The sequence below is a fragment of the Heteronotia binoei genome, chromosome 6, assembly GCF_032191835.1.
Source record: "Heteronotia binoei isolate CCM8104 ecotype False Entrance Well chromosome 6, APGP_CSIRO_Hbin_v1, whole genome shotgun sequence".
Taxonomy (NCBI): Eukaryota; Metazoa; Chordata; class Lepidosauria; order Squamata; family Gekkonidae; genus Heteronotia; species Heteronotia binoei.
The window spans coordinates 95,034,831-95,052,153 of NC_083228.1; the positions used below are offsets into that span (position 1 = coordinate 95,034,831).

General features: G+C 38.6%; 1 protein-coding gene across 2 annotated transcripts in view; it reads right to left on the reverse strand.

Annotated features, from left to right (window-relative positions):
• Positions 1–7,473: 7,473 nt before the first annotated feature.
• The window catches only part of SLC25A36 (solute carrier family 25 member 36), a 41,882-nt gene continuing 32,032 nt past the window's right edge, over positions 7,474–17,323 (reverse strand). For both annotated transcript variants that reach the window (XM_060242178.1, XM_060242179.1), the window contains exons 6-7: positions 12,520–12,809; positions 7,474–8,103 (exon numbers count right to left, since the gene is read on the reverse strand). In XM_060242178.1, coding sequence (XP_060098161.1) covers positions 7,910–8,103; positions 12,520–12,809 — 484 coding nt within the window. In that variant the 3' untranslated portion in view covers positions 7,474–7,909. The remainder of the gene's footprint in view (positions 8,104–12,519; positions 12,810–17,323) is intronic.

A 17,323-nucleotide genomic window follows, 5' to 3' on the forward strand; every position in this document is an offset into this window, starting at 1 on the left:
CACTGATCTCTATGAAATGCTACACTTAGGGATAGAGCACCATGTGGATGACTGTGGTCTACAGCAGGCAGGTGGAACCAGAGGAAACTGCCAATTTAGTTTGGATTTAATCCATCTGATCTAGTACTGCAACTGCTAAGGCTGGGTAAGGGCTTCTCAAAGATGTACTTTGCCAATATAATCCACTAGCAATTATGGTGATTCTAATACAATCTTTGCTGGCTATACAGGATATAATTTGATATCAACAATGCAGTTTCTAGGAAGGTTTGACCATATAAGCAAACAAACCTTACAACAGAGAGGAGTTAGCAGCAGGATTCCACAAGGACTGGTATTGGGACCAGTGCTATTTAATTTGTTCATAAATTATTTGGAATTGGGAGTGAGCAGCGTAAAGCATAAAGTGTAGATGACTGGGAAAGGCAATGGCAAACCACCCCATAAAAAGTCTGCCAAGAAAAAAACGTGATGTGAGTCACCCCATGGGTTGCTAATGACACTGTGCTTGCATAGACTACCTTTGCTTTTTAGCAAAGGCAGAGTTTGAGGGGAATGCTAAATTATTCAAGATTGTGAAAACAAAGAAGGATCTCTTTGAAATGGCTGGGTGGGCAACAATGTGGCAAAAGTTCAGTGCTGGTAAGTATTAGGCAGTCACACTGGAACCTCCCCCCCCCCCCCACCCCACCGCCTGGGACTTTAAAAATACACTGATGGGGTTGGAATTGGCTGAGATCAAGTTTGAAAGAGATCATGGAACCATAGCAATAAATAACATAAAAATGTCAACTCAGTGTGTAATTGCAATGAGAAAGACAAACTCCATTGGTGGTCTCATTTGGAATACTGCATACAATTTTGGTTGCTCAAGAGAGACATTGCAGAACTGGTAAAAATACAGGAAAGGGCAACCAAGCTATGTGGTTGGAGCAACTTTCCTTTTTCAGTATAACTATGGGGGATTAAAATTAAGTTTATAAAATTACGCACATGGTAAGAAAGTGGATAGATATTTGTCTTTGCTCTGCCCTCTTAAGGGCACCTAGAAGATCATTGACAACAGGTTCAAGACAGGCAAAGGGAACTGGGTAATTTAAAAACGAGGAATTAATTTCCGGCGGATACAGTGATGGCCATGAACACAGGCAGTTTAAAAAGGGGATTAGAACCATTCATGGAGGTCTATCGGTTGCTACTAGCCATGATGAATAAAAGGAACTTCCATATTCAGAGGCAGTAAACCTCTGAAACTCAGTGCCAGGAAGCAGCATTAAGGGAAGGTCTTGGCTTCTATGTTCTGTTATCTGGTCCTCTAGGGAAACTGGTTGGCCTCTGGATTAGATGAACCACTGATCTGATCCAGCAAAGCTGAGTGTGTTCTTAAGAACAGAGCTGGGATGATATCATAAAGCAGAAGCACTCTTAGTATCCCAAGTTAAGTAAACCATAAGTTTCTCATAATACATCCAGAGATACCCCAAAAGAGGATTAATATATATTAGCCTGCACATTTATAATTTAAGACTAGGAGGAGAGTATTACAGAGTATTTGTGCTTTAGATGCAAGCATATAAGACTTAAGAATTAAGACTGATTTTGTAAGAGGATCATTAGGGCTGATTAGTTTGGAATGCACAACTGAAATACAGTATGATTTTTCTTTCTAAAATAGATAAATTGCCAGAAGTCAATATAAATTATATTCTCCAAGAGCAGATTAGCAGCATCTCTGTGTATATTGACAAACTTCAACTTCTCCAGTCAACGTTAGATTACACCAAAGGTTAATTTGATTTGCCTGCAGAACAAGCGAAGTCACTATATACCTCACTATCAAAACCTCCGTAAGACTTGTGTATAAATCCAGGCACACAATTTTAAAAGGGAAATTGGCAAGGCGTATAACCACTGTTTTTTCAGGAAGACTTTGCATATACATATACCATAGACCTTTGGTATATGGCAGACCTTTGTCCAAGACAAACTGCATTCTATTCCTATTTTAATATGGCATTCTATCATTTGGAAAATTCAGATACAGAAATTTTAGCTATTTTGGTCAACTTCTGTCCTCAAAAACAAGCAAAAACTTATGGGCCTTGAGCAACTTCACAAAGGGATTAGATTGTATTTGTATTGCAAATGAGAAGGGACTACTGGCTTGATTCCCTCCACTCCATCCCAGTCCTTCCTTTGATTACAAATGTGTTAAAATGTGAATGATTCCCTGAGTCACACGAATTACATTTTGGAAACAGCGTACAAAAGACTAGATGAGAAATTGTTTAAAGGAAAGTGAGCACTAAGAGAATCAAGCCAGTTTGGTGTAGTGGTTAAGTGTGCGGACTCTTATCTGGGAGAACCGGGTTTGATTCCCCACTCCTCCACTTGCACCTGCTAGCATGGCCTTGGGTCAGCCATAGCTCTGGCAGAGGTTGTCCTTGAAAGGGCAGCTGCTGTGAGAGCCCTCTCCAGCCCCGCCCACCTCACAGGGTGTCTGTTGTGGGGGAGGAAGGTAAAGGAGATTGTGAGCCGCTCTGAGACTCTTCGGAGTGGAGGGCGGGATATAAATCCAATATCTTCTTCTTCTTCAAGCAAGTTATCTGTGAAGTTATCTGACCTTTCTGCTCATTGCATTTTGTACTCTTAATGGAAGTTAATGTTTCAAAAGGGGAGGGGAATAATCTAAATTATATGGATTACAACTGTACAGCATTACTTTTTCATTTTTGTATTCTCACTATGTCAAAGACATTTTGTTAGGAACTCCATTTGTCAATAGGGCATATGGAAAAGGAGTAACATTCAGGGGACTGATCCAACACATAATAACCCATCAGTCCCCAGGAGGAGTACTATAATGAATAATGGGCAGCCTAGGGTTTTGCCCTGAGTGCATTATTATTTAGTTACTTCATTTATATCCAGCCTCTCTCCCCAGTGGGAACCCAAAGTAGCTTACATAGTTGTCCTCTCCTCCATTTGTTTCTCACAAAAACCGTTAGATAGGTTAGGGTAAGAGTATGTCACCCAAGCAAGCTTCCATGGCAGTGTGGGGATTTGAATCCAGGTCTCCCAGATCCTATTTAAAAACTCTAACGACTGCACCGTGTTAGCTCTGATGGCTTCAGTGTAGTAACTAGAGTGCTGAACTAGAACCTGAGAGAACCAGGTTTAAATCCTTGCTGTGTCATGGTGTGACCTTGGGCTAGTCAGTCCAACCTACCTCCAGGGTTATTACAAAGATAAATCTGAGGAAGAAAGGATGATGTAAAATGCTCTGAGTTCCCACTGGGGGACAAAAAGACATATATGGCAAAATAGTTATGAGGATATTTTGGATTTGTTAAATTATCTCTCCAATGTTGTGTATACTTACTTCCAAGATTATACAACATAGTACTTTTAATGAAAGATAGCCTTCGAAATATTTCTACTGGATTTGGATAAGCACATTTTATTAACTCTCAGCAGTCCAAACGAAAGTTTCCAACAGAATATAAATACAAAAGTTTACATTGTTTTTACAGCCAACTACATGGTATGCAAGAACAGCAGCAAACCTCACAATAGCAGTAGAACACTGGACCTGGCAAATAACTATGACTCCTTAGGGCATCAAGCTATGTTCACATATGCAGGATATGTAGACGCTTTAAATTAAACTAAAATAGTGCAGAATGTCAGGTCTTTGGAGTGACAGATAAGTATTTGTTTTTAATTTTTCACAGGCACATGCCAATGTGCTGCTTGTTTCCAGAGTTAAATTAAGAAAAAAAACTTGACAACGGAAGAAGTTTCCAATTTGTAGAAATAATTATTTTTTTTAAAAAAATGCTACTATCAAAAGGAATGAAACTATCAATAGGAAGCATAAAAACCAACAGAAATAATAGAAACAAATGTCAGTCAACATCATAGATTCAAGAAAATTCATGGAGTGTATTGGAGTATCAACAATACTAAGACTGGGATTCAAAAAGCCGTACTAGTTCTGTATGCCCAAGTATCTACTGGATTGCCTTGTAAAGCAGAAGTCTTACTCACCCCACATGGTAAACCAATTTTCACACAATAGAGAGTTTCAAAAACAGCTTGTGTTATGATTAGAGAGTCTGCTTTTTACAAAGAAAAAAAATCAATTGGGCAAACCTCAAGTAGTTTTTTGGATCCCAGTCTTCGATCGTAACTCTAGATAAGAAAAACTCTTATAAAAACACCTGTTCCAAACAGGGCATTCAAGAATCGTGCCCTAATCAAATGCAGCGATGTATGTTTGCCACTGTTTAAAAATGAAAACCCTTCATAGATCACGAGTGTATACCCAAGAGCAAAGCTTGCTGATACATTCACAGTTAACTCTGATGCAGAACTTTCAGTCTCAGTTGTGCAGTAAGTTTATTCCTTGGTTATGTACTGGAACAAAATGTAGAAAGATAAAAATCTGCTCATTACGGAGAACCTACTATGGCTTGTTCCCATGATGTATATGGCACTAAACTAGTATTCTCAGGTTTCTAACATGTTAAAAGGAAAAGTTTAACACAGCCAATATTATAAAGACATATGTTTCCTACTGTGGCATGTTATGCTGCCACCTTCTGGTTAAATTCACTGTTCATATACTATTTCAAGTACACAACAGCAAAGTTCTGATTACAGTGCATAAGTAGGGTGTGCAAAACAGTTCTCAAATGCTGATTTTTCAAGGAGCTGTGATTCAATATCTACTGTATTATCTACTGTATTATAAGCATATTTTACTTTGGAATGTAAGTAAATTGCAGTTGAAAGAAAAAACAAATTATTTTATTATAATGATGTTCACTGAAGATCCTCCCCATTTTATCATTAGAAACATTTCAACTGTTCCTTGTTTAGTATACGAGGAAAGCTACACACAGTTTCTTTGGGAAACATTTCAGAGGTTTTCAAAACATATAATTGGTTAAATAACTATTACATAAAAACAGTAATCCCATGAAAAATACGAGCCAGATATGAAGACTGAAAAGTTACAGTAATGAGGAGGGAGAGAACAATCTTCTATCTCCAAGCAACTGATGGAAATGGAAAAAATATGAGGTTACCTATAATCTGGTTTTAGGATTCAAAAACAGCTAAACCAAAATCCCCAAGCTACTAAAATCCGGTGGCAACGCCCCTGAATTTTGTTTTATATGTTTTCCAAAAATTCTAGTTAAAAGTATGTTTTTCAACAATTCTATTTTAGATACTTTTAAAATTACAGTCCAAGATAAATCAAGTAGGGACAACAGAGAAACTGCTCACCATGCATACCTCTCCCTTCACTGAAACCTGATCAATAGTGGGTTGCAGCCAAATGATCAGGAAAATAACTCCAGTCACTGAATCAGTCTTTCCAGCTTCCCACACTGTGTTCCATTAATGCCATTCACAGGGTGGAGGGTCAGAGAACTCTGCAGAGTAGCTTGACATTGACATGGGGGAAATTAACAAAAACAACTCTCATCTTGTACATGCAACACCATTCTAAATTGCAGAACATAACATTACATTTATCACAATGCATCCAGTTGGGGTGGGAGGGTTACTGAGTTGCAGCAAGAAAGAAGGAGTGGATAAGTTCTGCTCTGTCAAGCTTTACTCCTTTGGTAGTGCTTTGAATCCTGCCCTAACTTGTGATGGTCATGGAAGCCATTACTTTTTGGTATACCAGATTCTGAAATTAGTAGAAGTGTGTACTATACATTCTCTTCCAATGCTTTATTTTCACAAGAATCCAGCCACATATTGCTTTGTAAGTAACTGCACAAAGTAGGTTTTCATATTCATATTTGAATGAACATGAAAGTCTGCAATAAGGTTTGTATAACAGGTAATCACAGCATTAGAGAAAAGCAGTTTTGACTGTTTCCTTGCCTGCCTGAAAAGATCTGATAGCATTCACTCAACCTCAGGTGGCCCTAACAAGGAATAGTCTTTAGTACTGAACATTACCCTTCGTACTAAATTTTTCAAGCATTATAAATATTCCTGCCAGAGGATGAAGGATGCACTAAGTGCAAACAGAAAAGCTACCCAATAATTCTTCAAACTTTGTGAATTGGATGCCTCCAGCAATATTGGAAAATAATCTGCATTTCTAGCTCACAATATACCTGCATCTGTGCAACCCACAGAAACAATTCTTAAGGCTCAGGAGCTTTGTGGCCTTTGAACAAGGTTTCCAACTGAAGACAGAGGGTGAAAAACTGCCAAAATTAAGTTCAGTATGTGGAAATTCAGCATATTCCTAAGTAACACAATAAAGTCAATGGGCTTAAAAGGTTTTACCAAGGCAAGACTTAACTGAAATGTAAAACAAAAAGGACAATGTTAAGTCACAAAGTCCAGAGGTGTACATTTGCAAGGATGAAGTCATTGTACAAATGTAGACTTATAAATTCACTAACCCTCTTTCTTGAAGACATTACTTAGTTAAGTAATACTTAGTTAGAAAGTTACAGCCTCATTGTTTAAAACAGCTGTAGTTGGAGAACAGATGTCAAAAAGTGTAACTGATGTCTTCTAGATAGAAAAAAAGAGGTTATTTTGACTAATTTTCTGGGGGGGGGGAAGACACACAAATAATAGCTAGTATGAGTAAGCAAAACCTGTCTTTCAGTGTAGCAGAGCACATTATATAAGAGTTAAAACCTACTCCCAACAGTCAAACATTCCAAAAAGTCAGAAGATTCCCCTTTTACAGTCTTTTGGAAAGTGCTTCACAATGAAGCAAGAAACAAAGTACAGGGGGATGCTTAAAACCTATGGTATTCAGCTACCATTTCTCTTCTCTCATTTATACCACCGCCTCAATAGTCACACTTGATTTTGACATGGGTGAAAAATGAACTCTATGCATTCCCTAAACCCAGTAGCGTTTTGGTACTCTAGTTACCGTAGTTTTACATTAAATAGTGCAGCAACAAGCCATCAATAAAGCTTGTTCAGAGCTAGTGTAATGCTGAGTGGCTGAACACTTGATGGCCTGCCCTTTAAGTACATACTGTTTCACTGGTTCTCAGGGATTTAAAGAGGCACTCCAAACCTTTCAACACTCCAAAAACCTAGCATTCAGCTTGCTAGCAGATACAGTTGCCTTACTCAACAAGGCTATAATCCACAACACAGAAGTGTTTAAGTTCCATTGAAATCAATGGGGATTTATGAACATTGGGATTCATGTGCCCAAGAGAGGAAGAGATGTGATCAGTTTCCATTTTAGGTGGATCTTCTTAAGGCTGTGTTCCCACAGGGAGTAAATGCTCAAGGCTGTTAAAACAATGTGCCCCTCCAGCACTAGGAATCCCAGAGTCAATTATTACTGAAACTGGAAATTCAATAAAAACAAAAGGAAAAAACCCCCATCTTTTTCCAACTGCCCCTCCCCCTGCAAAACCTAGGTCTCTCTGTCAGACCCCCTGAGATAGTAAAATGGGCATCTTAATGTGAATCTTTCATTTTATTTTTAACTGCAAAACTGAGTTTCACATACAAGTGATCTATGAACCGGCTTCAAAACTGACACAAGCTCACCCAAAAGTGTAGCCTTGCCAACGGAACACACATTACAACCCTCTGTACTCACAAAGTCCTGATGCCCACTGCACTGCATTAAGAAAGTTGACACTGTTGAAGAAAACGTTGAAATATGAGGCGTTTGAAGGCATTCCCTTGGGAGTAGCTTCTGATTATCACATTGTTAAAGATACCATATGATAAGGCAGCATGACTGAGCATGATTGCCTACCACCAGCTTCCCATGTTGTCCACAGCTGCTTTTTCTCAATAGGAGAACCACCTATCTCCCATTCTAAGAGTACATGGTCCACTGCAAACTTTTGGTCTTCCTCCATCCTAGAGCTAGCTGGTAGCACTGCTATCCATTTAGCAAGTAGACTACCACTTCATAGGTAGCCATCATTATAGCTGTGTTTGGAATCTGTCTAATCAAATGTGTTGTTAGACCACGATACAAAGAGCCATAGCCTTCTTCTCGCACAAGCAAAGATAGAGTCTGGAAGAAAGACCTGTATTTTGTTCCTTCTTCTCGTAGCCTTGTTCGTACAACCTCTGCATAAAAAAAAGAAAGAAATAAGTTTATTTTGATAACACCTTTCCAAATGTGTAACATGAATAAACAAAAAGGGAGCAATATTCAGCTACCACAGTATATTTTAAAATGATATTCACATGTTCTTGGTAGAATTAGATTAATTCCCAATTGGAACTGAGAGCATTTACAATCAATAGGGCGGGACGGTGGCTCAGTGGCAGAGCATCTGCTTAGTAAGCAGAAGGTCCCAGGTTCAATCCCCGGCATCTCCAAAAAAGGGTCCAGGCAAAAAGGTGAGAAAAACCTCAGTTTGAGACCCTGGAGAGCTGCTGCCAGTCTGAGTAGACAATACTGACTTTGATGGACCAAGGGTCTGATTTAGTATAAGGTAGCTTCGTATGTTCAATATGAGGGGAAGGACCAAGGAAGCAAAATGCTGGCCTCAAGTGATCTTGTTATCTATGAAGGTAGACAAGGATCAAAAATAATCAAAACTTGGTAAGCCAATGCTTTGGACATCCTTCACTTGAACTATAGAAACCAATGTCCAAGTTGGAGCACATACAAGTGATTTTTGCCTCATATTTTTTCACAATGGAATATTATTGTTCTTCTTGGGAGGAGGGGTCAAGGTTAGAACAGCTCCTCTGCTATTCAAAACAGCTCTAAAATTTAATACTATGCAGATGCAGTTGTGACTGTGAAGAATTTCTTCTTTCTTACCATCACCATGTTTAGGTCCTATGTGTATCTGAAACTACATAATGTAGAATTCATCCTCAAACCAAAGAGACAGCTGGTTCCATCCTGTGGTGAATGGTATCTGGGAGCAACAGCTCATCTTATGACTGATTCTCATGCTTCCCCATCTTGTAAGCTATACACATACTGGGTATGGGAGTAAGTCTTGAGTATGGAGTCCTGCTCCACTTCAATAGGAACTGGCATTTACATATACAGGCATCCGTGCTGTAGGTCCTTTTTAAATAATCTATTCCTAAATAGACTAAACTAGAGCAACCTACTTGCACAAGCATTTCTCACGTAAGTTCTACTCTAAAAGCACTGCACAAGAAGGTCAAAGGCAGAAGTTGCTTTTCTGTACAGTCTATAGATGGCATCTATAGATACTGGCCTTCGCAGGTCTAAGAAGAAATTTAAAGCATAATGAGGGTAATTTGCTAGATGTTTAGCAGAAAAAATATTTTAAAAAAGAGATACCCCAAATATCTAGATCATTTTCTGATCAACTGATTTGACTATGGTTATTTCATTATTTCAGATGCTGGGGGGTTTTTGCCATCCATTTGCAATTACTCCTAACAGGTATCACAAAAAATAGAAAAAAATTATTTCAGGCAAGTGCATTAAGGCATTCATCATATTATTTATGATGAATGTTTTTCCTTCCACATATAATATAATTCTATAATATTATATAATATAATATTATATGTAGATATATTCTATTATATGTTCAAAAGTTTACAGAACAAGCTTCAAAAATAAATAGAAGAGTCACTGATAACCCACAGCCTAGCAAAATGTTTAACCGCAGAAGAACAAAGCAGTAGACAAGTTGCATCTTTAAGACCAACTAAGATTTATTCAGAATGTAGGCTTTTGTATGCTCTAGCAGACTTCATCAGACAAAACTGGAATGGCAAGCAGCAGTTCTTAATATAAGTGGGCAGTGACTGGTATGTGAAACCATGGGAATGTTTTTAGCAGATTAAAAGAATCACAAGTTGGGGTCTGTGTTACTTAGTTAATATTGTTGAAAAAACATTGGAGGGTTATAAAAAGCAGACTGATGTCGTAGGTCAGGTGTGAAGTGCCATAAATCTGGGTAACATTCTGGCTTTGTTAGTTTTGGGTTTAAGTAGAGGGCATAGTTACTCAAGAGGTTATAACATCATTATAGTGATCTCAGTTTTAAGTTCCCAGTGCCCACAAGAAATCAATGATACTACGCATAGCCTATAAATTTAAAATAATTGCTTTTTTGGGGTGGGGGTGCGTGGGGAGAGCAAAGCAGTACAGCACAAAAATGTATATGACAACTCAGCATAAAATTAATAAGCCTAGCAATACAATGCAAAGAAAGTTAAAGTTGTTAATTACTTGACATAGCTAAGGGAAGCAGGGCTACACATATTGCTACAGTATTCTTCAACCAGAGTGTACTGCACAGATTGCTGAATATATGGTTATGGTGCAGTGGTTAAGAGCAGTAGACTCTAATCTGGAGAACCAGGTTTGATTCCCCACTCCGTCCCTCCACACGTAGCCTGCTGGGTGACCTTGGGCCACACACAGTTGTCTGAGAACTTGGTTCAGCTATCTACCTCACAAGGTGCCTGCTGTGGGGAAAGGAAGGGAAAGGCAATTATAAGCTACTTTGAGACTCCTTAAGGTAGAAAAAAGTGTGGTATAAAAATCCATCCTCCTTCTCTTGCCTTTGAATCCTGCACATTCTTGACAGCTCAGAAGACAAACTATGGTTATTCACATGAGCTTGTGTGTGCTTTCTCCATTACTGCTGCAGATAGCAGCACTGAGGTGGCAGTTCCTCGCCCACATTCCTATACCCAGTCCCCTCAATAGCCATTCTCCCTCCCCCCACACCGCCAAGAGGCTTTTTAAAATTGACAACTGACATATAACAAACTATTAATTTTTCTAAATTTCTCCCAAAACTTAAAAAAAAAAATCTAGCTCAGTAACGTCCAACATGGTGGCCACCATTATACTGACTGGTGCCTACTTCCTTCTTTAGCAAATCAACTGTTTACCTAATCAGAGAGCCAATTCTGGCTTTCCTCCATCTCACCGGAACAGAAGATACTTCAGAAGACCCAAGGAAAACTCAGTTTTATGTCTGGCAGAGAAGACCTATTTGGAAATAGCTACTTTATTATAAGAGAGGACACTCACCTTAAAACCTCTCAACATCTGCAAATTGCAGCATGGTTGCCAGATTGCTTTCAAAAACCAAGAACGTCCACAAGCTCAGTAAGATTGAGAACCTCTGGTCTATCACTTTCATTGTTTTTACCTTAAGTCTCTACAAACCTGGATCACAGTATAAAAAGCCTAATAACCAGCAACAGCTGTGATTTATGGCTACTGTATTTTAAAACTAATAAAAATACAAATGGTCCTTACATATTACATAGACAAATATCACAACTAATAATGTGAACCTATATCGCAAAATTTAGAAGAGTCCCATCCTTGTGATACTGTAGAATAGCTTTTGTAATGAGTTGCAGTAAGCTGATGAGCATTTAGATGTAAGCTCATTTTGTGGCTGATCTTCCTCAGAAATTATCTCCCCTCTTTTACAAGGACGGGACTTTTCTAAATTTTGTGATACAGGATCACATCATTAGTTCTGATATTTTTCTATGCAATGTGTAAGGACATAATGTGAAAGGCTTATCTCCACAATGAGAAGTATTAGAGATTTCTTTTTTTAAAAGCTGGGAATTCAGAGAGCCAGGTTGCTATAACACTGTAATGATATGACACAACTGCTGATTTTAAAAAGACCCATGATGATGGGAGTGAACTGGACAAGGAAAATGGCACTTAAGGGAATGCCTGCATCTTTCCAGCCCTATTCACATGGGTGCTACTGTGACTTTGGTATAATCTTTCCAAAATAATTGCAACAAAGCAGGTTGGTAAAGATAGAAAGAAGAAATGGGGAACAGGAATGAGAATGGAAATGCCATTTCCCCTGAAAGCATTTTCCTGGAGGCACCTTCTTTGGGGTGTCATAACTTGGACCCCATAAACTCAGTCCTCACCAAAATTGAAGGTCATATAGAAGAAAGTCAGATGGAGATGCCCTGTGAGTTTGGTGTCTCTAGCTTGCACAGGACCCAGTCTATACACTTTTGATAAGTGGTCATTTTGACCAGCACAGGTTCAGGAGTGTATAGAAAGGATCCTGTGCAAGCTAGACATAAGAGTTGCAGGGGACCTTACCTGAAAGCTCCTCCACATGCCCTCCAAGTAGTTGCTCTGAAGTTATGTAAACATATTCATTGAGCGGAGACTGTCTGGAATTGTCTCCGCTCACAAACCAGCATGAACCTCCATGAACAGCTTGAAAGTTCATGCTGGATGACCTGCTATGAACTTGACTCATGAAGCATGAACCGGCTAAAATTCATAATGAACTTTAGTCCATGAGCCAGTTTATGCCCATCCCTAAAGGGGAAAACACAGGAGGAGGACATCACAATGCTGTGGGGTAGCTAGATGAAACCCACATACCAACAATCAAGTTGGGCAAACAACCCTTGTGTAAGTGACTTGCATCAATTTTCCAAATGCCAACATATGATTGTAGTATGCTTTGTTTGCAACTGATGAAAATACCAATATTTTAAAGTTTTGGTTCATCAACAAACCTTCCTTACCATGTGGATAAGCTATAGAAGTGGCACAGGTTTTGGAAGTTGCTGCAGCCATCATCATGCCAACGAAGTCCGATGCTTCTTTCACTGATTCATCCTCCTCATCCATAGCAGAAGCAGACTTGTATTCCAACAGCCTTCGTTTAATACTCTCATATATAACAAAGTGAATAACAGTCTCTGATATGCCTGCATAGGATGCAGACATACCTCTATAAAAACCTTTAAATCCATCTGACCGATAGACTTTGCGCACACATTCGAAAGCACTCATCCTCTTTTCCCCACGATTCCTGAAATAAAGAAGAAAGTTCAATGAATAAAACTATTCATGTTTTTTACAGGTTCCATCACCATGTGCCATAGGGCTGCCACAAAGTCCTAAAATGGCTGGTTAAATCAAAGCTTTCAAATGCTAGCATCTAGAAATATATTTCAGGAATCTAAAGTTTCAGAGAGTACCCGTGTTCATCTGGAATAAAACAGCTAGATGTGAGTCCAGTAGCACCATAGAGACGAACAAGAATTTGGGGTATAAACTTTTGAATCTCTCACAAAGAGAGCTCTGACTCTCAAAAGTTTATACCTAATAAATATTGTTGGTCTCTAAGGTGCTACTGGACTCAAATCTAGCACTTCAGGAATGTATTTACAGTCCTACAGATGAGCAAAGTAGTATTATGAAACAAAAAGAATGAAATTCAAACTGCACTGAAATCACTAACTAAACCAATAAGTTCTCAGTAATGCCAAAACTGTATTAGTTTTAATTCCATTTAGTTACCCTCAAGATCTGGTCCCACACTGCAGAAAGCTAAATAATCCACTGGAAACAGTTATCCCATCCAAGGGCCAAACTACACATATAGCACAATCCTGTTGTGGGGACGGAAGGCCCAAAATGGCACAGGGAGCTGATCAGGTGCTGCAGTGGCATCTCTCTAAAATGTGCTGGTGGAGCATCTGTTGACACTGCACTCTAGTCAGGTGTGGGTGCAGCAATGCTGCAAAGCAATGCTGATGCAAGTTGCTACACTGGTGGGGAAAGGGGCAGACCCAGGAATATGGCAAGAGTTAGCTGGCTCCCTAAGTTCCCACAATGTGGGATGTGTCCCAACACAGCAGAAAGTTATGCCATCAAAAACCACATTATAGCCCATAGAAACCCATACAACATAAAAGACCAAGCACCCTACCCCCATCAGCAAAGTTCAACCCCAAACCCTCAGAGAACATAGGATGCTGACCACAGCCAGGACACATTATAGTCCAGCAGGAAAGACATGAGACATGAGAGCCAGTTTGGTTTAGTGGTTAAGTGTGCAGACTCTTATCTGGGAAAACCGGGTTTGATTCCCCACTCCTCCACTTGCACCTTCTGGAATGGCCTTGGGTTAGCCATAGTTATCCTTGAAAGGGCAGCTGCTGTGAGAGCCCTCTCAGTCCCACCCACCTCACAGGGTGTCCGCTTTGGGGGGAGAAGATATAGGAGATAGTGCGGTTAAAACAATTTTATTTGGTAACATATGGTAACAAATTATATTTCTTGCATCATTAATAACTTCTTTTATCTATCCTATATATTACTTTCTACCCACCCATCCCCCCGTTACTTGACCCCCACCGGTGTTATTTAAAGTACTAATGTTTAAAGATACCCTTAACTAATAAAAACAAAAATTAATATTCTTTTTTCTAAGACTTAATCATTACCAAAAATTGTCCAATGTCTTTTTATTTTCCACTCTTTTTTTACATATCTTCTGAACTTTTTCCACTCCATCTTAAAAACTTCTAAATCATAGTCTCTTAAAAATCTTGTTAATTTGTCCATTTCACTCCATGTCATAACTTTTATAATCCAATCCCATTTCTCTGGTATTTTTTCTTGCTTCCACAACTGCACATATAATGCCCTAGCAGCTGAAAGTAAGTACCAAATTATAGTTCTATCTTCTTTTGGAAATTTTTCAAAATTTTTCAAAAGAATTAACTCCTCTTTGAGGGTTTTAAAAAATTTAGCTGTATATCCATCTGGCCCAGGTGTTTTTCCATTTTTCATTGCATTAATTGCTACTTCAATTTCTATTTTTTCAATTGGATCGTTCAAAACTTTTCGCATATTTTCTGCTAATGGTGCTATTTTTATAGTCCCGCACTTCAGGATTAAATTTCCTCCATATATTCTCCAAATTTTCTTGTTTGATCAATTCAAAGAAAGACTTTGGCAATTTTCCTTCATTATTTTTTTTACCCCCAGACCTATTCAGTGTGTTCTTAATTGTTCCATTAAAGTCCCCCATTATCAAAACTTGGTCATAAGTCAGTTCATCAAATTGTTGTATAATGTCTTTTTTAAAAGCATCCTTTGCACCATTTGGTACATACAGTCCAAATAACAACGGAGTTTTTTTGCATTTAATATTATTTCTACCACTACAAATCTTTCATCTTTATCTTTAAACACTAATTTCAGCTCCAATTCTTGTTTAATATAGAAAATCACTCCCCTTTTCTTCTGTTCAGCCAATGAATAAAATTTTAGTCCCAATTGTTTATTCCATAAAAATTTGTAATCCTTTTATTTGATATGCACTTCTTGTAAACAAAATATATTACAATTTTGCTTTTTGATTCAATGAAACGTTGCCTTTCTTTTTTGTGGTGAATTTACATTTCAAGATAATAATTTGTAATCCATCATGGTGCAAATTCTTTTTGTTCTTCATAAAACCTAAGCAGTTCCTGTCTGCTTGTAATTGTAATCCTTTTTCCTTGCAGCTCAAAGCTCAGACCTTCAGGTATTATCCATCTATAACTCATTTCATTGTCACGTAATTTTTTGTCAATTTTTGGTATGCTTTTCTGTCATTTATCACTTGTCTTGGCAATTCTTTCATGATTCTTACTCTGCTGCCTCCCACTATCAATGTCTTTTCAAAATTTTTATTCAAGATTTTTCCCACCATTTCTTTTGTCGTATATCTTGGTAGATTATTTTTCTTGGCATATAGTGAGTTCACTCTATACATATAGTCACACATGCTTCTAGTTCCTTCAGGATCTTTCTCCAAAAATTCTGCAATTATTCTTATTATATATCCTTTCAAATCAGTCTCTTCATCCTCATGTACTCCTCTCAGACGTATCTGGGTTTCCATCAATTTGTAGTCATGAATTGCCACCTTTTCTTGCATTTTTAGCAAGGTGGAATCATGTGCTTTCACTCTCTCTTCCACCTCTTGCACTTTCTTTGATGTTACCACAGTCTCATTTCTGAGATCTTCTATATCTTTCCTTAGCTCTTCAATGTCTTTTCTAATTTCTTTTTTAGAAGCAGTTATCATGTCTCTCACCCCTTTCATCATCCTGGCTCCCACTGCTTCTAATTGCTTTTGCATTTTCTCCATTCAGGCAGTCCTTGCATGGGTTAACTTATGCTCTGACATTTAAAAAAACATTAAAAATTTTAACCTCTCCAAGTTAAATTTAAATTATCAGGTTTGAGAGTAAGGCTTGCCCTTTTCAATAAACCTAATTTCGCCATCCCCAGAGCCTCCTGGGCTCAGATATTAAAAAAGCTTTTATTTCTTCCAAAATGGTGGTCGCAACTTTCTACTTCCCTTTAAAAATGTTTTTCCTTCAAAAGGCTTCTAAAATAATTATCAGCGATAATGTCCAATAGTATTTACCTTATAATTGTCACCTCTGTCAGCTTCACCAAATTTTTAATGTCCCGAACACTTTAAAAACTGTTTAAATTTTGACCTCCTAGCAATGGCCGCTGATGTTTTTCTATGATATTATAGTCCTAGAGTAGGCTAGCTGCTTCAATGATTTCCCTTTTCCATCTGACACTTCCTGCTTTTCTTGCCACCAAATCCCGTTTTCACTGGTAAAAAGATCTTGCGATGTTTGACGTATTTCCTGTGATGACTGTGAGAGCTGCAAATCTGTGATGGGGCTTTTTCACCAAAACCACAAGTAGACAAAACAATAAATTCCTTTCCACTTTTTAGCACTGTCCTTTAAATTTACAAAGTTCAATTTTGCCCCTTTTCCCCTTCTTCCAAGTTTTCTGAATCTCTATTTCCCACCTTTTGATTTTATTTTGTTTAACTTTAAATAGTCCCGGAATGAAGACAGTCATCAGTACCTTTTTCTGCAATTATCCAGATCCAACACCGGTCTTGTATAGCTTTAAATGTTTAGCAGTCTCAAAGAAGGTTAGGATCCTGTCGAGCTTATGTCAAATAAATGACTCTGGAAACTTCTGCAGATGATGAATATGCAACTCATCTCCAGAGACCCCTCAAAGGAGCGCCCCCCCCCCAGGACTCCCTTTTAGCCAAGGTAAATCTCCTCAGAGTTTCCTGTGCATATCTTGGACTGATCTCTGACTGAGAAAAGTAGGCAGTAGGCATTAAATTGCCCTCCACTACCCTGAACAGAAGCCCCGGCCTGCTCCCCTTCTGAGAAGCAATTCAGCTCGGCATTTTCCAACCCCGGAAGTTCGAAGATATAGGAGATAGTAAGCTGCTCTGAATCTCTGATTTAGAGAGAAGGGCGGCGTATAAATCTGCTGTCTTCTTCTTAAGAGTCTCTGCCATGCACATGTAAAGCACACGCCGCTCAGTTGCCAGTTCAAGCCTAGAGAGTCAGTTTGGTGCAGTGGTTTAAGTGTGCTGACTCTTATATGGGAAAACCAGATTTGATTCCCCAGTCTTCCACATGTACCTGCTGATGTGACCTTGAGTCAGTCACAAGTTCTCACAGAGCTGTTCCTCTCAAGAGCAGTTTCTGTCAG